Raw genomic sequence first — 22,651 nt, forward strand, 5'->3', positions numbered from 1 at the left:
AATAAGGGTGTCTTAATAAGTGTATATTAATAAGAGTGTCTTAATTAGAATATATTAATAAGAGTGTATTAATAAGGGTGTATTAATTAGAGTATATTAATAAGGGTGTATTAATAAGGGTGTATTAATAAGGGTGTATTAATAAGAGTGTCTTAATAAGAGTGTCTTAATAAGGGTGTATTAATAAGGGTGTATTAATAAGAGTGTCTTAATAAGAGTGTATTAATAAGGGTGTATTAATAAGGGTGTATTAATAAGGGTGTATTAATAAGGGTGTATTAATAAGGGTGTCTTAATAAGAGTGTCTTAATAAGGGTGTATTAATAAGGGTGTATTAATAAGAGTGTATTAATAAGGGTGTATTAATAAGGGTGTATTAATAAGGGTGTCTTAATAAGAGTATATTAATAAGAGTGTCTTAATTAGAGTATATTAATAAGAGTGTCTTAATAAGGGTGTCTTAATAAGGGTGTCTTAATAAGAGTGTCTTAATAAGAGTGTCTTAATAAGAGTGTATTAATAAGGGTGTATTAATAAGAGTGTCTTAATAAGGGTGTCTTAATAAGAGTGTATTAATAAGGGTGTATTAATAAGGGTGTCTTAATAAGGGTATATTAATAAGAGTGTCTTAATTAGAATATATTAATAAGAGTGTATTAATAAGGGTGTATTAATAAGGGTGTCTTAATAAGAGTATATTAATAAGAGTGTATTAATAAGGGTGTATTAATAAGAGTGTCTTAATAAGGGTGTCTTAATAAGAGTGTATTAATAAGGGTGTATTAATAAGGGTGTCTTAATAAGAGTATATTAATAAGAGTGTCTTAATTAGAGTATATTAATAAGAGTGTCTTAATAAGAGTGTCTTAATAAGAGTGTCTTAATAAGAGTGTATTAATAAGAGTGTATTAATAAGGGTGTATTAATAAGAGTGTATTAATAAGAGTGTATTAATAAGGGTGTATTAATAAGAGTGTCTTAATAAGGGTGTCTAAATAAGAGTGTATTAATAAGGGTGTCTTAATAAGGGTGTCTTAATAAGTGTATATTAATAAGAGTGTCTTAATTAGAATATATTAATAAGAGTGTATTAATAAGGGTGTATTAATTAGAGTATATTAATAAGGGTGTATTAATAAGGGTGTATTAATAAGGGTGTATTAATAAGAGTGTCTTAATTAGAGTATATTAATAAGAGTGTCTTAATAAGGGTGTCTTAATAAGAGTGTCTTAATAAGAGTGTATTAATAAGAGTGTATTAATAAGGGTGTATTAATAAGAGTGTATTAATAAGAGTGTATTAAGAGTGTATTAATAAGGGTGTATTAATAAGAGTGTCTTAATAAGGGTGTCTTAATAAGAGTGTATTAATAAGGGTGTATTAATAAGGGTGTCTTAATAAGTGTATATTAATAAGAGTGTCTTAATTAGAATATATTAATAAGAGTGTATTAATAAGGGTGTATTAATAAGGGTGTATTAATAAGAGTGTCTTAATAAGAGTGTCTTAATAAGGGTGTATTAATAAGGGTGTATTAATAAGGGTGTATTAATAAGAGTGTCTTAATAAGAGTGTCTTAATAAGGGTGTATTAATAAGGGTGTATTAATAAGAGTGTATTAATAAGGGTGTATTAATAAGGGTGTATTAATAAGGGTGTCTTAATAAGAGTATATTAATAAGAGTGTCTTAATAAGGGTGTCTTAATAAGGGTGTATTAATAAGGGTGTATTAATAAGGGTGTCTTAATAAGGGTGTCTTAATAAGGGTGTATTAATAAGGGTGTCTTAATAAGAGTGTATTAATAAGGGTGTATTAATAAGAGTGTATTAATAAGGGTGTATTAATAAGGGTGTATTAATTAGAGTATATTAATAAGGGTGTATTAATAAGGGTGTATTAATAAGAGTGTCTTAATAAGAGTGTATTAATAAGGGTGTATTAATAAGGGTGTATTAATAAGGGTGTATTAATAAGGGTGTATTAATAAGAGTGTCTTAATAAGAGTGTCTTAATAAGGGTGTATTAATAAGGGTGTATTAATAAGGGTGTATTAATAAGAGTGTCTTAATAAGAGTGTCTTAATAAGGGTGTATTAATAAGGGTGTATTAAAAGAGTGTATTAATAAGGGTGTATTAATAAGGGTGTATTAATAAGGGTGTCTTAATAAGAGTATATTAATAAGAGTGTCTTAATTAGAGTATATTAATAAGAGTGTCTTAATAAGGGTGTCTTAATAAGTGTATATTAATAAGAGTGTCTTAATTGGAATATATTAATAAGAGTGTATTCATAAGGGTGTATTAAATAGAGTATATTAATAAGGGTGTCGTAATAAGAGTGTCTTAATAAGAGTGTATTAATAAGGGTGTATTAATAAGGGTGTATTAATAAGGGTGTATTAATAAGGGTGTATTAATAAGAGTGTATTAATAAGAGTGTCTTAATAAGGGTGTATTAATAAGGGTGTATTAATAAGGGTGTATTAATAAGAGTGTCTTAATAAGAGTGTATTAATAAGGGTGTATTAATTAGAGTATATTAATAAGAGTGTCTTAATAAGGGTGTCTTAATAAGAGTGTCTTAATAAGAGTGTCTTAATAAGAGTGTCTTAATAAGAGTGTATTAATAAGGGTGTATTAATAAGAGTGTATTAATAAGAGTGTATTAATAAGAGTGTATTAATAAGGGTGTATTAATAAGAGTGTCTTAATAAGGGTGTCTTAATAAGAGTGTATTAATAAGGGTGTATTAATAAGGGTGTCTTAATAAGTGTATATTAATAAGAGTGTCTTAATTAGAATATATTAATAAGAGTGTATTAATAAGGGTGTATTAATAAGAGTGTCTTAATAAGAGTGTATTAATAAGGGTGTATTAATAAGGGTGTCTTAATAAGAGTGTCTTAATAAGTGTATTAATAAGAGTGTATTAATAAGGGTGTATTAATAAGAGTGTATTAATAAGAGTGTATTAATAAGAGTGTATTAATAAGGGTGTATTAATAAGAATGTCTTAACAAGGGTGTATTAATAAGGGTGTATTAATAAGGGTGTATTAATAAGGGTGTCTTAATAAGTGTATATTAATAAGAGTGTCTTAATTGGAATATATTAATAAGAGTGTATTCATAAGGGTGTATTAAATAGAGTATATTAATAAGGGTGTCGTAATAAGAGTGTCTTAATAAGAGTGTATTAATAAGGGTGTATTAATAAGGGTGTAATAATAAGGGTGTATTAATAAGGGTGTATTAATAAGAGTGTATTAATAAGAGTGTATTAATAAGGGTGTATTAATAAGGGTGTATTAATAAGAGTGTCTTAATAAGAGTGTATTAATAAGGGTGTATTAATTAGAGTATATTAATAAGAGTGTCTTAATAAGGGTGTCTTAATAAGAGTGTCTTAATAAGAGTGTCTTAATAAGAGTGTCTTAATAAGAGTGTATTAATAAGGGTGTATTAATAAGAGTGTATTAATAAGAGTGTATTAATAAGGGTGTATTAATAAGAGTGTCTTAATAAGGGTGTCTTAATAAGAGTGTATTAATAAGGGTGTATTAATAAGGGTGTCTTAATAAGTGTATATTAATAAGAGTGTCTTAATTAGAATATATTAATAAGAGTGTATTAATAAGGGTGTATTAATAAGAGTGTCTTAATAAGAGTGTCTTAATAAGAGTGTATTAATAAGAGTGTATTAATAAGAGTGTATTAATAAGAGTGTATTAATAAGAGTGTATTAATAAGGGTGTATTAATAAGAGTGTCTTAATAAGGGTGTCTTAATAAGAGTGTATTAATAAGGGTGTATTAATAAGGGTGTCTTAATAAGAGTATATTAATAAGAGTGTCTTAATTAGAGTATATTAATAAGAGTGTCTTAATAAGAGTGTCTTAATAAGAGTGTCTTAATAAGAGTGTATTAATAAGAGTGTATTAATAAGGGTGTATTAATAAGAGTGTATTAATAAGAGTGTATTAATAAGGGTGTATTAATAAGAGTGTCTTAATAAGGGTGTCTTAATAAGAGTGTATTAATAAGGGTGTCTTAATAAGGGTGTCTTAATAAGTGTATATTAATAAGAGTGTCTTAATTAGAATATATTAATAAGAGTGTATTAATAAGGGTGTATTAATTAGAGTATATTAATAAGGGTGTATTAATAAGGGTGTATTAATAAGGGTGTATTAATAAGAGTGTCTTAATAAGGGTGTATTAATAAGGGTGTATTAATAAGAGTGTCTTAATAAGAGTGTATTAATAAGGGTGTATTAATAAGGGTGTATTAATAAGGGTGTATTAATAAGGGTGTATTAATAAGGGTGTATTAATAAGGGTGTCTTAATAAGTGTCTTAATAAGGGTGTATTAATAAGGGTGTATTAATAAGAGTGTATTAATAAGGGTGTATTAATAAGGGTGTATTAATAAGGGTGTCTTAATAAGAGTATATTAATAAGAGTGTCTTAATTAGAGTATATTAATAAGAGTGTCTTAATAAGGGTGTCTTAATAAGAGTGTCTTAATAAGAGTGTCTTAATAAGAGTGTATTAATAAGGGTGTATTAATAAGAGTGTCTTAATAAGGGTGTCTTAATAAGAGTGTATTAATAAGGGTGTATTAATAAGGGTGTCTTAATAAGTGTATATTAATAAGAGTGTCTTAATTAGAATATATTAATAAGAGTGTATTAATAAGGGTGTATTAATAAGGGTGTCTTAATAAGAGTATATTAATAAGAGTGTATTAATAAGGGTGTATTAATAAGAGTGTCTTAATAAGGGTGTCTTAATAAGAGTGTATTAATAAGGGTGTATTAATAAGGGTGTCTTAATAAGAGTATATTAATAAGAGTGTCTTAATTAGAGTATATTAATAAGAGTGTCTTAATAAGAGTGTCTTAATAAGAGTGTCTTAATAAGAGTGTATTAATAAGAGTGTATTAATAAGAGTGTATTAATAAGGGTGTATTAATAAGAGTGTCTTAATAAGGGTGTCTTAATAAGAGTGTATTAATAAGGGTGTCTTAATAAGGGTGTCTTAATAAGTGTATATTAATAAGAGTATCTTAATTAGAATATATTAATAAGAGTGTATTAATAAGGGTGTATTAATTAGAGTATATTAATAAGGGTGTATTAATAAGGGTGTATTAATAAGGGTGTATTAATAAGAGTGTCTTAATTAGAGTATATTAATAAGAGTGTCTTAATAAGGGTGTCTTAATAAGAGTGTCTTAATAAGAGTGTATTAATAAGGGTGTATTAATAAGAGTGTATTAATAAGAGTGTATTAATAAGAGTGTATTAATAAGGGTGTATTAATAAGAGTGTCTTAATAAGGGTGTCTTAATAAGAGTGTATTAATAAGGGTGTATTAATAAGGGTGTCTTAATAAGTGTATATTAATAAGAGTGTCTTAATTAGAATATATTAATAAGAGTGTATTAATAAGGGTGTATTAATAAGGGTGTATTAATAAGGGTGTATTAATAAGAGTGTCTTAATAAGAGTGTCTTAATAAGGGTGTATTAATAAGGGTGTATTAATAAGGGTGTATTAATAAGAGTGTCTTAATAAGAGTGTCTTAATAAGGGTGTATTAATAAGGGTGTATTAATAAGGGTGTATTAATAAGGGTGTCTTAATAAGGGTGTCTTAATAAGAGTATATTAATAAGAGTGTCTTAATTAGAGTATATTAATAAGAGTGTCTTAATAAGAGTGTCTTAATAAGGGTGTATTAAATAGAGTATATTAATAAGGGTGTCTTAATAAGAGTGTCTTAATAAGAGTGTATTAATAAGGGTGTATTAATAAGGGTGTATTAATAAGGGTGTATTAATAAGAGTGTCTTAATAAGAGTGTATTAATAAGGGTGTCTTAATAAGGGTGTCTTAATAAGGGTGTCTTAATAAGAGTGTCTTAATTAGAATATATTAATAAGAGTGTATTAATAAGGGTGTATTAATTAGAGTATATTAATAAGGGTGTATTAATAAGGGTGTATTAATAAGAGTGTCTTAATAAGAGTGTATTAATAAGGGTGTATTAATAAGGGTGTATTAATAAGGGTGTATTAATAAGGGTGTCTTAATAAGAGTGTCTTAATAAGAGTGTCTTAATAAGGGTGTATTAATAAGGGTGTATTAATAAGGGTGTATTAATAAGAGTGTCTTAATAAGAGTGTCTTAATAAGGGTGTATTAATAAGGGTGTATTAAAAGAGTGTATTAATAAGGGTGTATTAATAAGGGTGTATTAATAAGGGTGTCTTAATAAGAGTATATTAATAAGAGTGTCTTAATTAGAGTATATTAATAAGAGTGTCTTAATAAGGGTGTCTTAATAAGTGTATATTAATAAGAGTGTCTTAATTGGAATATATTAATAAGTGTATTCATAAGGGTGTATTAAATAGAGTATATTAATAAGGGTGTCTTAATAAGAGTGTCTTAATAAGAGTGTATTAATAAGGGTGTATTAATAAGGGTGTCTTAATAAGAGTGTCTTAATAAGTGTATTAATAAGAGTGTATTAATAAGGGTGTATTAATAAGAGTGTATTAATAAGAGTGTATTAATAAGGGTGTATTAATAAGAATGTCTTAACAAGGGTGTATTAATAAGGGTGTATTAATAAGGGTGTATTAATAAGGGTGTCTTAATAAGTGTATATTAATAAGAGTGTCTTAATTGGAATATATTAATAAGAGTGTATTCATAAGGGTGTATTAAATAGAGTATATTAATAAGGGTGTCGTAATAAGAGTGTCTTAATAAGAGTGTATTAATAAGGGTGTATTAATAAGGGTGTATTAATAAGGGTGTATTAATAAGAGTGTATTAATAAGAGTGTCTTAATAAGGGTGTATTAATAAGGGTGTATTAATAAGGGTGTATTAATAAGAGTGTCTTAATAAGAGTGTATTAATAAGGGTGTATTAATTAGAGTATATTAATAAGAGTGTCTTAATAAGAGTGTCTTAATAAGAGTGTATTAATAAGAGTGTATTAATAAGAGTGTATTAATAAGAGTGTATTAATAAGGGTGTCTTAATAAGAGTGTCTTAATAAGGGTGTCTTAATAAGAGTGTATTAATAAGGGTGTATTAATAAGGGTGTCTTAATAAGTGTATATTAATAAGAGTGTCTTAATTAGAATATATTAATAAGAGTGTATTAATAAGGGTGTATTAATAAGGGTGTCTTAATAAGAGTGTCTTAATAAGAGTGTATTAATAAGAGTGTATTAATAAGAGTGTATTAATAAGAGTGTATTAATAAGGGTGTATTAATAAGAGTGTCTTAATAAGGGTGTCTTAATAAGAGTGTCTTAATAAGAGTGTATTAATAAGAGTGTCTTAATAAGGGTGTCTTAATAAGAGTGTATTAATAAGGGTGTCTTAATAAGGGTGTCTTAATAAGTGTATATTAATAAGAGTGTCTTAATTAGAATATATTAATAAGAGTGTATTAATAAGGGTGTATTAATTAGAGTATATTAATAAGGGTGTATTAATAAGGGTGTATTAATAAGGGTGTATTAATAAGAGTGTCTTAATAAGAGTGTCTTAATAAGGGTGTATTAATAAGGGTGTATTAATAAGAGTGTCTTAATAAGAGTGTATTAATAAGGGTGTATTAATAAGGGTGTATTAATAAGGGTGTATTAATAAGGGTGTATTAATAAGGGTGTCTTAATAAGGGTGTCTTAATAAGGGTGTATTAATAAGAGTGTATTAATAAGGGTGTATTAATAAGGGTGTATTAATAAGGGTGTCTTAATAAGAGTATATTAATAAGAGTGTCTTAATTAGAGTATATTAATAAGAGTGTCTTAATAAGGGTGTCTTAATAAGAGTGTCTTAATAAGAGTGTCTTAATAAGAGTGTATTAATAAGGGTGTATTAATAAGAATGTCTTAACAAGGGTGTATTAATAAGGGTGTCTTAATAAGGGTGTCTTAATAAGGGTGTCTTAATAAGGGTGTCTTAATAAGTGTATATTAATAAGAGTGTCTTAATTGGAATATATTAATAAGAGTGTATTCATAAGGGTGTATTAAATAGAGTATATTAATAAGGGTGTCGTAATAAGGGTGTCTTAATAAGAGTGTCTTAATAAGAGTGTCTTAATAAGAGTGTATTAATAAGGGTGTATTAATAAGGGTGTATTAATAAGGGTGTATTAATAAGGGTGTATTAATAAGAGTGTATTAATAAGAGTGTCTTAATAAGGGTGTATTAATAAGGGTGTATTAATAAGGGTGTATTAATAAGAGTGTCTTAATAAGAGTGTATTAATAAGGGTGTATTAATTAGAGTATATTAATAAGAGTGTCTTAATAAGGGTGTCTTAATAAGAGTGTCTTAATAAGAGTGTCTTAATAAGAGTGTATTAATAAGAGTGTATTAATAAGAGTGTATTAATAAGAGTGTATTAATAAGGGTGTATTAATAAGGGTGTATTAATAAGAGTGTCTTAATAAGGGTGTCTTAATAAGAGTGTATTAATAAGGGTGTATTAATAAGGGTGTCTTAATTAGAGTATATTAATAAGAGTGTCTTAATTAGAGTGTCTTAATAAGAGTGTCTTAATAAGAGTGTCTTAATAAGAGTGTCTTAATAAGAGTGTATTAATAAGGGTGTATTAATAAGAGTGTATTAATAACAGTGTATTAATAAGAGTGTCTTAATAAGGGTGTCTTAATAAGAGTGTATTAATAAGGGTGTCTTAATAAGGGTGTCTTAATAAGTGTATATTAATAAGAGTGTCTTAATTAGAATATATTAATAAGAGTGTATTAATAAGGGTGTATTAATTAGAGTATATTAATAAGGGTGTATTAATAAGGGTGTATTAATAAGGGTGTATTAATAAGAGTGTCTTAATAAGAGTGTCTTAATAAGGGTGTATTAATAAGGGTGTATTAATAAGAGTGTCTTAATAAGAGTGTATTAATAAGGGTGTATTAATAAGGGTGTATTAATAAGGGTGTATTAATAAGGGTGTATTAATAAGGGTGTCTTAATAAGGGTGTCTTAATAAGGGTGTATTAATAAGAGTGTATTAATAAGGGTGTATTAATAAGGGTGTATTAATAAGGGTGTCTTAATAAGAGTATATTAATAAGAGTGTCTTAATTAGAGTATATTAATAAGAGTGTCTTAATAAGGGTGTCTTAATAAGAGTGTCTTAATAAGAGTGTCTTAATAAGAGTGTATTAATAAGGGTGTATTAATAAGAATGTCTTAACAAGGGTGTCTTAATAAGGGTGTCTTAATAAGGGTGTCTTAATAAGGGTGTCTTAATAAGTGTATATTAATAAGAGTGTCTTAATTGGAATATATTAATAAGAGTGTATTCATAAGGGTGTATTAAATAGAGTATATTAATAAGGGTGTCGTAATAAGAGTGTCTTAATAAGAGTGTATTAATAAGGGTGTATTAATAAGGGTGTATTAATAAGGGTGTATTAATAAGGGTGTATTAATAAGAGTGTATTAATAAGAGTGTCTTAATAAGGGTGTATTAATAAGGGTGTATTAATAAGGGTGTATTAATAAGAGTGTCTTAATAAGAGTGTATTAATAAGGGTGTATTAATTAGAGTATATTAATAAGAGTGTCTTAATAAGGGTGTCTTAATAAGAGTGTCTTAATAAGAGTGTATTAATAAGAGTGTATTAATAAGAGTGTATTAATAAGAGTGTATTAATAAGAGTGTATTAATAAGAGTGTCTTAATTAGAGTATATTAATAAGAGTGTCTTAATAAGGGTGTCTTAATAAGAGTGTCTTAATAAGAGTGTCTTAATAAGAGTGTATTAATAAGGGTGTATTAATAAGAGTGTATTAATAAGAGTGTATTAATAAGAGTGTATTAATAAGGGTGTATTAATAAGAGTGTCTTAATAAGGGTGTCTTAATAAGAGTGTATTAATAAGGGTGTATTAATAAGGGTGTCTTAATAAGAGTGTATTAATAAGAGTGTCTTAATAAGGGTGTCTTAATAAGAGTGTATTAATAAGGGTGTCTTAATAAGGGTGTCTTAATAAGTGTATATTAATAAGAGTGTCTTAATTAGAATATATTAATAAGAGTGTATTAATAAGGGTGTATTAATTAGAGTATATTAATAAGGGTGTATTAATAAGGGTGTATTAATAAGAGTGTCTTAATAAGAGTGTCTTAATAAGGGTGTATTAATAAGGGTGTATTAATAAGAGTGTCTTAATAAGAGTGTATTAATAAGGGTGTATTAATAAGGGTGTATTAATAAGGGTGTATTAATAAGGGTGTCTTAATAAGGGTGTATTAATAAGAGTGTATTAATAAGGGTGTATTAATAAGGGTGTATTAATAAGGGTGTCTTAATAAGAGTATATTAATAAGAGTGTCTTAATTAGAGTATATTAATAAGAGTGTCTTAATAAGGGTGTCTTAATAAGAGTGTCTTAATAAGAGTGTCTTAATAAGAGTGTATTAATAAGGGTGTATTAATAAGAATGTCTTAACAAGGGTGTATTAATAAGGGTGTCTTAATAAGGGTGTCTTAATAAGGGTGTCTTAATAAGTGTATATTAATAAGAGTGTCTTAATTGGAATATATTAATAAGAGTGTATTCATAAGGGTGTATTAAATGGAGTATATTAATAAGGGTGTCGTAATAAGAGTGTCTTAATAAGAGTGTATTAATAAGGGTGTATTAATAAGGGTGTATTAATAAGGGTGTATTAATAAGAGTGTATTAATAAGAGTGTCTTAATAAGGGTGTATTAATAAGGGTGTATTAATAAGGGTGTATTAATAAGAGTGTCTTAATAAGAGTGTCTTAATAAGGGTGTATTAATTAGAGTATATTAATAAGAGTGTCTTAATAAGGGTGTCTTAATAAGAGTGTCTTAATAAGAGTGTATTAATAAGGGTGTATTAATAAGAGTGTATTAATAAGAGTGTATTAATAAGAGTGTATTAATAAGGGTGTATTAATAAGAGTGTCTTAATTAGAGTATATTAATAAGAGTGTCTTAATAAGGGTGTCTTAATAAGAGTGTCTTAATAAGAGTGTCTTAATAAGAGTGTATTAATAAGAGTGTATTAATAAGAGTGTATTAATAAGAGTGTCTTAATAAGGGTGTCTTAATAAGAGTGTATTAATAAGGGTGTATTAATAAGGGTGTCTTAATAAGTGTATATTAATAAGAGTGTCTTAATTAGAATATATTAATAAGAGTGTATTAATAAGGGTGTATTAATAAGGGTGTCTTAATAAGAGTGTCTTAATAAGAGTGTCTTAATAAGAGTGTATTAATAAGAGTGTATTAATAAGGGTGTATTAATAAGAGTGTCTTAATAAGGGTGTCTTAATAAGAGTGTATTAATAAGGGTGTATTAATAAGGGTGTCTTAATAAGAGTATATTAATAAGAGTGTCTTAATTAGAGTATATTAATAAGAGTGTCTTAATAAGAGTGTCTTAATAAGAGTGTCTTAATAAGAGTGTATTAATAAGGGTGTATTAATAAGAGTGTATTAATAAGAGTGTATTAATAAGGGTGTATTAATAAGAGTGTCTTAATAAGGGTGTCTTAATAAGTGTATATTAATAATTGTGTCTTAATTAGAATATATTAATAAGAGTGTATTAATAAGGGTGTATTAATTAGAGTATATTAATAAGGGTGTATTAATAAGGGTGTATTAATAAGGGTGTATTAATAAGAGTGTCTTAATAAGAGTGTCTTAATAAGGGTGTATTAATAAGGGTGTATTAATAAGAGTGTCTTAATAAGAGTGTATTAATAAGGGTGTATTAATAAGGGTGTATTAATAAGGGTGTATTAATAAGGGTGTCTTAATAAGAGTGTCTTAATAAGGGTGTATTAATAAGGGTGTATTAATAAGAGTGTATTAATAAGGGTGTATTAATAAGGGTGTATTAATAAGGGTGTCTTAATAAGAGTATATTAATAAGAGTGTCTTAATTAGAGTATATTAATAAGAGTGTCTTAATAAGGGTGTCTTAATAAGAGTGTCTTAATAAGAGTGTCTTAATAAGAGTGTATTAATAAGAGTGTATTAATAAGGGTGTATTAATAAGAGTGTCTTAATAAGGGTGTCTTAATAAGAGTGTATTAATAAGGGTGTCTTAATAAGGGTGTCTTAATAAGTGTATATTAATAAGAGTGTCTTAATTAGAATATATTAATAAGAGTGTATTAATAAGGGTGTATTAATAAGGGTGTCTTAATAAGAGTATATTAATAAGAGTGTATTAATAAGGGTGTATTAATAAGAGTGTCTTAATAAGGGTGTCTTAATAAGAGTGTATTAATAAGGGTGTATTAATAAGGGTGTCTTAATAAGAGTATATTAATAAGAGTGTCTTAATTAGAGTATATTAATAAGAGTGTCTTAATAAGAGTGTCTTAATAAGAGTGTATTAATAAGAGTGTATTAATAAGGGTGTATTAATAAGAGTGTATTAATAAGAGTGTATTAATAAGGGTGTATTAATAAGAGTGTCTTAATAAGGGTGTCTTAATAAGAGTGTATTAATAAGGGTGTCTTAATAAGGGTGTCTTAATAAGTGTATATTAATAAGAGTGTCTTAATTAGAATATATTAATAAGAGTGTATTAATAAGGGTGTATTAATTAGAGTATATTAATAAGGGTGTATTAATAAGGGTGTATTAATAAGGGTGTATTAATAAGAGTGTCTTAATTAGAGTATATTAATAAGAGTGTCTTAATAAGGGTGTCTTAATAAGAGTGTCTTAATAAGAGTGTCTTAATAAGAGTGTATTAATAAGGGTGTATTAATAAGAGTGTATTAATAAGAGTGTATTAATAAGAGTGTATTAATAAGGGTGTATTAATAAGAGTGTCTTAATAAGGGTGTCTTAATAAGAGTGTATTAATAAGGGTGTCTTAATAAGGGTGTCTTAATAAGTGTATATTAATAAGAGTGTCTTAATTAGAATATATTAATAAGGGTGTATTAATAAGGGTGTATTAATAAGGGTGTATTAATAAGGGTGTATTAATAAGAGTGTCTTAATAAGAGTGTCTTAATAAGGGTGTATTAATAAGGGTGTATTAATAAGGGTGTATTAATAAGAGTGTCTTAATAAGAGTGTCTTAATAAGGGTGTATTAATAAGGGTGTATTAATAAGAGTGTATTAATAAGGGTGTATTAATAAGGGTGTATTAATAAGGGTGTCTTAATAAGAGTATATTAATAAGAGTGTCTTAATTAGAGTATATTAATAAGAGTGTCTTAATAAGAGTATATTAATAAGAGTGTCTTAATTAGAGTATATTAATAAGGGTGTCTTAATAAGAGTGTCTTAATAAGAGTGTATTAATAAGGGTGTATTAATAAGGGTGTATTAATAAGGGTGTATTAATAAGAGTGTCTTAATAAGAGTGTATTAATAAGGGTGTATTAATAAGGGTGTATTAATAAGGGTGTCTTAATAAGGGTGTCTTAATAAGGGTGTATTAATAAGGGTGTCTTAATAAGTGTATATTAATAAGAGTGTCTTAATTAGAATATATTAATAAGAGTGTATTAATAAGGGTGTATTAATTAGAGTATATTAATAAGGGTGTATTAATAAGGGTGTATTAATAAGAGTGTCTTAATAAGAGTGTATTAATAAGGGTGTATTAATAAGGGTGTATTAATAAGGGTGTATTAATAAGAGTGTCTTAATAAGAGTGTCTTAATAAGAGTATATTAATAAGAGTGTCTTAATTAGAGTATATTAATAAGAGTGTCTTAATAAGGGTGTCTTAATAAGTGTATATTAATAAGAGTGTCTTAATTGGAATATATTAATAAGAGTGTATTCATAAGGGTTTATTAAATAGAGTATATTAATAAGGGTGTCGTAATAAGAGTGTCTTAATAAGAGTGTATTAATAAGGGTGTATTAATAAGGGTGTATTAATAAGGGTGTATTAATAAGAGTGTCTTAATAAGTGTATTAATAAGAGTGTATTAATAAGGGTGTATTAATAAGAATGTCTTAACAAGGGTGTATTAATAAGGGTGTATTAATAAGGGTGTATTAATAAGGGTGTCTTAATAAGTGTATATTAATAAGAGTGTCTTAATTGGAATATATTAATAAGAGTGTATTCATAAGGGTGTATTAAATAGAGTATATTAATAAGGGTGTCTTAATAAGAGTGTCTTAATAAGAGTGTATTAATAAGGGTGTATTAATAAGGGTGTCTTAATAAGAGTGTCTTAATAAGTGTATTAATAAGAGTGTATTAATAAGGGTGTATTAATAAGAATGTCTTAACAAGGGTGTATTAATAAGGGTGTATTAATAAGGGTGTATTAATAAGGGTGTCTTAATAAGTGTATATTAATAAGAGTGTCTTAATTGGAATATATTAATAAGAGTGTATTAATAAGGGTGTATTAAATAGAGTATATTAATAAGGGTGTCGTAATAAGAGTGTCTTAATAAGAGTGTATTAATAAGGGTGTATTAATAAGGGTGTATTAATAAGGGTGTATTAATAAGAGTGTATTAATAAGAGTGTCTTAATAAGGGTGTCTTAATAAGGGTGTCTTAATAAGGGTGTATTAATAAGAGTGTCTTAATAAGAGTGTATTAATAAGGGTGTATTAATTAGAGTATATTAATAAGAGTGTCTTAATAAGGGTGTCTTAATAAGAGTGTCTTAATAAGAGTGTCTTAATAAGAGTGTATTAATAAGGGTGTATTAATAAGAGTGTATTAATAAGAGTGTATTAATAAGAGTGTATTAATAAGGGTGTATTAATAAGAGTGTCTTAATTAGAGTATATTAATAAGAGTGTCTTAATAAGAGTGTCTTAATAAGAGTGTCTTAATAAGAGTGTCTTAATAAGGGTGTATTAATAAGAGTGTATTAATAAGAGTGTATTAATAAGAGTGTATTAATAAGGGTGTATTAATAAGAGTGTCATAATAAGAGTGTCTTAATAAGGGTGTATTAATAAGGGTGTATTAATAAGGGTGTATTAATAAGAGTGTCTTAATAAGAGTGTATTAATAAGAGTGTATTAATAAGGGTGTATTAATAAGGGTGTATTAATAAGAGTGTCTTAATAAGGGTGTCTTAATAAGAGTGTATTAATAAGGGTGTATTAATAAGGGTGTCTTAATAAGAGTATATTAATAAGAGTGTCTTAATTAGAGTATATTAATAAGAGTGTCTTAATAAGAGTGTCTTAATAAGAGTGTATTAATAAGAGTGTATTAATAAGGGTGTATTAATAAGAGTGTATTAATAAGAGTGTATTAATAAGGGTGTATTAATAAGAGTGTCTTAATAAGTGTATATTAATAAGAGTGTCTTAATTAGAATATATTAATAAGAGTGTATTAATAAGGGTGTATTAATTAGAGTATATTAATAAGGGTGTATTTATAAGGGTGTATTAATAAGGGTGTATTAATAAGAGTGTCTTAATAAGAGTGTCTTAATAAGGGTGTATTAATAAGGGTGTATTAATAAGAGTGTCTTAATAAGGGTGTCTTAATAAGAGTGTATTAATAAGGGTGTCTTAATAAGGGTGTCTTAATAAGTGTATATTAATAAGAGTGTCTTAATTAGAATATATTAATAAGGGTGTATTAATAAGGGTGTATTAATAAGGGTGTATTAATAAGGGTGTATTAATAAGAGTGTCTTAATAAGAGTGTCTTAATAAGGGTGTATTAATAAGGGTGTATTAATAAGGGTGTATTAATAAGAGTGTCTTAATAAGAGTGTCTTAATAAGGGTGTATTAATAAGGGTGTATTAATAAGAGTGTATTAATAAGGGTGTGTTAATAAGGGTGTATTAATAAGGGTGTCTTAATAAGAGTATATTAATAAGAGTGTCTTAATTAGAGTATATTAATAAGAGTGTCTTAATAAGAGTATATTAATAAGAGTGTCTTAATTAGAGTATATTAATAAGGGTGTCTTAATAAGAGTGTCTTAATAAGAGTGTATTAATAAGGGTGTATTAATAAGGGTGTATTAATAAGGGTGTATTAATAAGAGTGTCTTAATAAGAGTGTATTAATAAGGGTGTATTAATAAGGGTGTCTTAATAAGGGTGTCTTAATAAGGGTGTCTTAATAAGGGTGTATTAATAAGGGTGTCTTAATAAGTGTATATTAATAAGAGTGTCTTAATTAGAATATATTAATAAGAGTGTATTAATAAGGGTGTATTAATTAGAGTATATTAATAAGGGTGTATTAATAAGGGTGTATTAATAAGAGTGTCTTAATAAGAGTGTATTAATAAGGGTGTATTAATAAGGGTGTATTAATAAGGGTGTATTAATAAGAGTGTCTTAATAAGAGTGTCTTAATAAGAGTATATTAATAAGAGTCTTAATTAGAGTATATTAATAAGAGTGTCTTAATAAGGGTGTCTTAATAAGTGTATATTAATAAGAGTGTCTTAATTGGAATATATTAATAAGAGTGTATTCATAAGGGTGTATTAAATAGAGTATATTAATAAGGGTGTCGTAATAAGAGTGTCTTAATAAGAGTGTATTAATAAGGGTGTATTAATAAGGGTGTATTAATAAGGGTGTATTAATAAGAGTGTCTTAATAAGTGTATTAATAAGAGTGTATTAATAAGGGTGTATTAATAAGAATGTCTTAACAAGGGTGTATTAATAAGGGTGTATTAATAAGGGTGTATTAATAAGGGTGTCTTAATAAGTGTATATTAATAAGAGTGTCTTAATTGGAATATATTAATAAGAGTGTATTCATAAGGGTGTATTAAATAGAGTATATTAATAAGGGTGTCTTAATAAGAGTGTCTTAATAAGAGTGTATTAATAAGGGTGTATTAATAAGGGTGTCTTAATAAGAGTGTCTTAATAAGTGTATTAATAAGAGTGTATTAATAAGGGTGTATTAATAAGAATGTCTTAACAAGGGTGTATTAATAAGGGTGTATTAATAAGGGTGTATTAATAAGGGTGTCTTAATAAGTGTATATTAATAAGAGTGTCTTAATTGGAATATATTAATAAGAGTGTATTAATAAGGGTGTATTAAATAGAGTATATTAATAAGGGTGTCGTAATAAGAGTGTCTTAATAAGAGTGTATTAATAAGGGTGTATTAATAAGGGTGTATTAATAAGGGTGTATTAATAAGAGTGTATTAATAAGAGTGTCTTAATAAGGGTGTATTAATAAGGGTGTATTAATAAGGGTGTATTAATAAGAGTGTCTTAATAAGAGTGTATTAATAAGGGTGTATTAATTAGAGTATATTAATAAGAGTGTCTTAATAAGGGTGTCTTAATAAGAGTGTCTTAATAAGAGTGTCTTAATAAGAGTGTATTAATAAGGGTGTATTAATAAGAGTGTATTAATAAGAGTGTATTAATAAGAGTGTATTAATAAGGGTGTATTAATAAGAGTGTCTTAATTAGAGTATATTAATAAGAGTGTCTTAATAAGGGTGTCTTAATAAGAGTGTCTTAATAAGAGTGTCTTAATAAGAGTGTCTTAATAAGGGTGTATTAATAAGAGTGTATTAATAAGAGTGTATTAATAAGGGTGTATTAATAAGAGTGTCTTAATAAGAGTGTCTTAATAAGGGTGTATTAATAAGGGTGTATTAATAAGGGTGTATTAATAAGAGTGTCTTAATAAGAGTGTATTAATAAGAGTGTATTAATAAGAGTGTATTAATAAGGGTGTATTAATAAGAGTGTCTTAATAAGGGTGTCTTAATAAGAGTGTATTAATAAGGGTGTATTAATAAGGGTGTCTTAATAAGAGTATATTAATAAGAGTGTCTTAATTAGAGTATATTAATAAGAGTGTCTTAATAAGAGTGTCTTAATAAGAGTGTATTAATAAGAGTGTATTAATAAGGGTGTATTAATAAGAGTGTATTAATAAGAGTGTATTAATAAGGGTGTATTAATAAGAGTGTCTTAATAAGGGTGTCTTAATAAGAGTGTATTAATAAGGGTGTCTTAATAAGGGTGTCTTAATAAGTGTATATTAATAAGAGTGTCTTAATTAGAATATATTAATAAGAGTGTATTAATAAGGGTGTATTAATTAGAGTATATTAATAAGGGTGTATTTATAAGGGTGTATTAATAAGGGTGTATTAATAAGAGTGTCTTAATAAGAGTGTCTTAATAAGGGTGTATTAATAAGGGTGTATTAATAAGAGTGTCTTAATAAGGGTGTATTAATAAGGGTGCATTAATAAGAGTGTATTAATAAGGGTGTATTAATAAGGGTGTATTAATAAGGGTGTCTTAATAAGAGTATATTAATAAGAGTGTCTTAATTAGAGTATATTAATTAGAGTGTCTTAATAAGGGTGTATTAATAAGAGTGTCTTAATAAGAGTGTCTTAATAAGGGTGTATTAATAAGAGTGTATTAATAAGGGTGTCTTAATAAGAGTGTCTTAATAAGGGTGTCTTAATAATAATAATAATAATAATAATAACCTTGCCAGTTATTATTATATTATATTAAAGTTTAATAGTATAATAAGAGTATAATAAGAGTATAATAAGAGTATAGTAATAAGAGTAGATTAATTAGGTTATATGAATAATAATAATAATAATAATAATAATAATAATAATAACCTTGCAAGTTATTATTATATTATATTAAAGTTTAATAGTATAATAAGAGTATAATAAGAGTATAGTAATAAGAGTAGATTAATTAGGTTATATGAATAATAATAATAATAATAATAACCTTGCAAGTTATTATTATATTATATTAAAGTTTAATAGTATAAGAGTAATAAGAGTATATAAGAGTATTTAAGAGTAATAAGAGTATATTAATAAGATTATATGAAGAGTAGAATGAGAGTAATATAAAAGAGTGTATCAATAAGAGTGTATTAATAAGTATATTAATAATAATAATAATAATAATAATAATAATAATAATAATAATAATATCCTAGCTTGATTCGTTCTATTTTACTTTGTTTAATATACTCTTCTAATACTCTTGTCTTACTCTCATTATCTTAGATGATACTCTTCATATATCCTAATTAATATATTATTATACTATTAAAGTTTAATATAAATTAGGATATATGAAGAGTATAATCTAAGATAATGAGAGTAAGACAAGAGTATTAGAAGAGTATATTAAGCAAAGTAAAATAGAACGAATCAAGCTAGGATATAATAATAATAATAATAATAATAATAATAATAATAATAATATTAATAATAATAATAATAATAATAATAATAATAACCTTGCAAGTTATTATTATATTATATTAAAGTTTAATAGTATAATAAGAGTATAATAAGAGTATAGTAATAAGAGTAGATTAATTAGGTTATATGAATAATAATAATAATAATAATAATAATAATAATAATAATAATAATAATAACCTTGCAGGTGGATGATGGCCTGAAGGCCGTCAATCTGCTCCAGGAGGTCCCTCCTCCTGGCGAACCGCATGGCCAACGAGTGAAGGGCGTCCCCAAGGGGGCGGGGCCAAGGAAGCCCCGCCCACGGACCCCCTGTGTGATGTCACAGAGGCGGTTGTGACATCACAGGCTTCCCCATGGGCGTTCTAGGCTGGTCGGAATGATTGACAGGGGAGGCGGGGCCAGGGTCAGCTAGTCCCGCCCACTGAATGATTGGCAGGGATGGAGGGTCTAACTGAATCCAGGAATGATTGACAGGGGAGGCGGGGCCAGGGTCCGCTGAATGATGGACAGGGACGGAATGATTGACAGGGAAGGCGAGGCCAGGGTCCGCTGGATGATTGACAGGGAAGGCGGGGCCAGGGTCCGCTGAATGATTGACAGGGAAGGCAGAGCCAGGGTCCTCTAGTCCCACCCACTGAATGATTGACAGGTAAGGCGGAGCCAGAGTTGTCTAGTCCCACCCACTGAATGATTGACAGGGAAGGCGGAGCCAGGATCATCTAGTCCAACCCCCTGAATGATTGACAGGGAAGGCGGGGCCAGGGTCTGCTGAATGATTGACAGGGAAGGCGGGGCCAGGGTCCGCTGGATGATTGACAGGGAAGGGGGGGCCAGGGTCCGCTGGATGATTGACAGGGAAGGCAGAGCCAGGGTCCTCTAGTCCCACCCACTGAATGATTGACAGGGAAGGCGGAGCCAGATCATCTAGTCCAACCCTCTGAATGATTGACAGGGAAGGCGGAGCCAGAGTCATCTAGTCCCACCCACTGAATAATTGACAGGGAAGGCGGAGCCAAGGTCCGCTGAATGATTGACAGGGAAGGCGGGGCCAGGATCATCTAGTCCCACCCCCTGAATGATTGACAGGGAAGGCGGGGCCAGGGTCTGCTGAATGATTGACAGGGAAGGCGGGGCCAGGGTCCGCTGGATGATTGACAGGGAAGGCGGGGCCAGGGTCCCCTGAATGATTGACAGGGAAGGCAGAGCCAGGGTCCTCTAGTCCCACCCACTGAATGATTGACAGGGAAGGCGGAGCCAGATCATCTAGTCCAACCCTCTGAATGATTGACAGGGAAGGCGGAGCCAGAGTCATCTAGTCCCACCCACTGAATAATTGACAGGGAAGGCGGAGCCAAGGTCCGCTGAATGATTGACAGGGAAGGCGGGGCCAGGATCATCTAGTCCCACCCACTGAATGATTGACAGGGAAGGCGGGGCCAGGATCATCTAGTCCCACCCACTGAATGATTGACAGGGAAGGCGGGGCCAGGGTCAGCTAGTCCCACCCACTAAATGATTGACAGGGAAGGCGGAGCCAGGGTCAGCTAGTCCCACCCACTGAATGATTGACAGGGAAGGCGGAGCCAGGATCCTCTAGTCCAACCCCCTGAATGATTGACAGGGAAGGCGGGGCCAGGATCATCTAGTCCCACCCACTGAATGATTGACAGGGAAGGCGGGGCCAGGGTCAGCTAGTCCCACCCACTAAATGATTGACAGGGAAGGCGGAGCCAGGGTCCTCTAGTCCCACCCACTGAATGATTGACAGGGAAGGCGGGGCCAGGATCATCTAGTCCCACCCACTGAATGATTGACAGGGAAGGCGGGGCCAGGATCATCTAGTCCCACCCACTGAATGATTGACAGGGAAGGCGGGGCCAGGATCATCTAGTCCCACCCACTGAATGATTGACAGGGAAGGCGGAGCCAGGGTCCTCTAGTCCCACCCACTGAATTATTGACAGGGAAGGCGGAGCCAGGGTCAGCTAGTCCCACCCACTAAATGATTGACAGGGACGGAATGATTGACAGGGAAGGCGAGCAGGGTCCTCTAGCCCCACCCACTGAATGATTGACGGGGAAGGCGGAGCCAGAGTCGTCTAGTCCCACCCACTGAATGATTGAAAGGGAAGGCGGGGCCAGGGTCCGCTGAATGACTGACAGGGAAGGCGGAGCCAGGGTCAGCTAGTCCCACCCAATAAATGATTGACAGGGAAGGCGGAGCCAGAGTCGTCTAGTCCCACCCACTGAATGATTGACAGGGATGGAGGGTCTAACTGAATCCAGGAATGATTGACAGGGGAGGCGGGGCCGGGGTCCTCTAGTCCCACCCACTGAATCCCGGAATGATTGACAGGGAACAAATGATTGACAGGGGAGGCGGGGCCAGGGGCATCTAGTCCAACCCCCTGAATGATTGACAGGGACGGAATGATTGACAGGGAAGGTGGAGCAGGGTCCTCTAGTCCCACCCACTGAATGATTGACAGGGAAGGCGGTTCCAGTGTCCGCTGAATGATTGACAGGGAAGGCGGGGCCAGGGTCCGCTGGATGATTGACAGGGAAGGCGGGGCCAGGGTCCGCTGAATGATTGACAGGGAAGGCGGGGCCAGGGTCCGCTGGATGATTGACAGGGAAGGCGGGGCCAGGGTCCGCTGAATGATTGACAGGGAAGGCGGGGCCAGGGTCCGCTGGATGATTGACAGGGAAGGCGGGGCCAGGGTCAGCTGAATGATTGACAGGGAAGGCGGGTCCAGGGTCCGCTGAATGATTGACATGGAAGGCGGGTCCAGGGTCTGCTGAATGATTGACAGGGAAGGCGGGTCCAGGGTCCGCTGAATGATTGACAGGGAAGGCGGGTCCAGGGTCCGCTGAATGATTGACAGGGAAGGCGGGTCCAGGGTCCGCTGAATGATTGACAGGGAAGGCGGGTCCAGGGTCCGCTGAATGATTGACAGGGAAGGCGGGGCCGGGGTCCGCTGAATGATTGACAGGGAAGGCGGAGCCACTGTCCGCTGAATGAGTGACAGGGGAGGCGGGTCCAGGGTCCTCTAGTCCCACCCACTGAATGATTGACAGGGAAGGCGGAGCCAGAGTTGTCTAGTCCCACCCACTGAATGATTGACAGGGAAGGCGGAGCCAGGATCATCTAGTCCAACCCCCTGAATGATTGACAGGGAAGGCGGGGCCAGGGTCTGCTGAATGATTGACAGGGAAGGCGGGGCCAGGGTCCGCTGGATGATTGACAGGGAAGGCGGGGCCAGGGTCCGCTGGATGATTGACAGGGAAGGCAGAGCCAGGGTCCTCTAGTCCCACCCACTGAATGATTGACAGGGAAGGCGGAGCCAGATCATCTAGTCCAACCCTCTGAATGATTGACAGGGAAG

General features: G+C 30.5%; 1 protein-coding gene across 1 annotated transcript in view; it reads right to left on the reverse strand.

Annotated features, from left to right (window-relative positions):
• Positions 1-19,530, reverse strand: part of CCDC183 (coiled-coil domain containing 183) — a 110,904-nt gene extending 91,374 nt beyond the window's left edge. The window contains exon 1 of the mRNA XM_053374250.1: positions 19,443-19,530. Within this exon, the coding sequence (XP_053230225.1) occupies positions 19,443-19,512 (70 nt within the window). The 5' untranslated portion in view covers positions 19,513-19,530. The remainder of the gene's footprint in view (positions 1-19,442) is intronic.
• Between the last annotated feature and the right edge of the window lie 3,121 nt (positions 19,531-22,651).

This window comes from Podarcis raffonei, chromosome Z, assembly GCF_027172205.1.
Source record: "Podarcis raffonei isolate rPodRaf1 chromosome Z, rPodRaf1.pri, whole genome shotgun sequence".
Taxonomy (NCBI): Eukaryota; Metazoa; Chordata; class Lepidosauria; order Squamata; family Lacertidae; genus Podarcis; species Podarcis raffonei.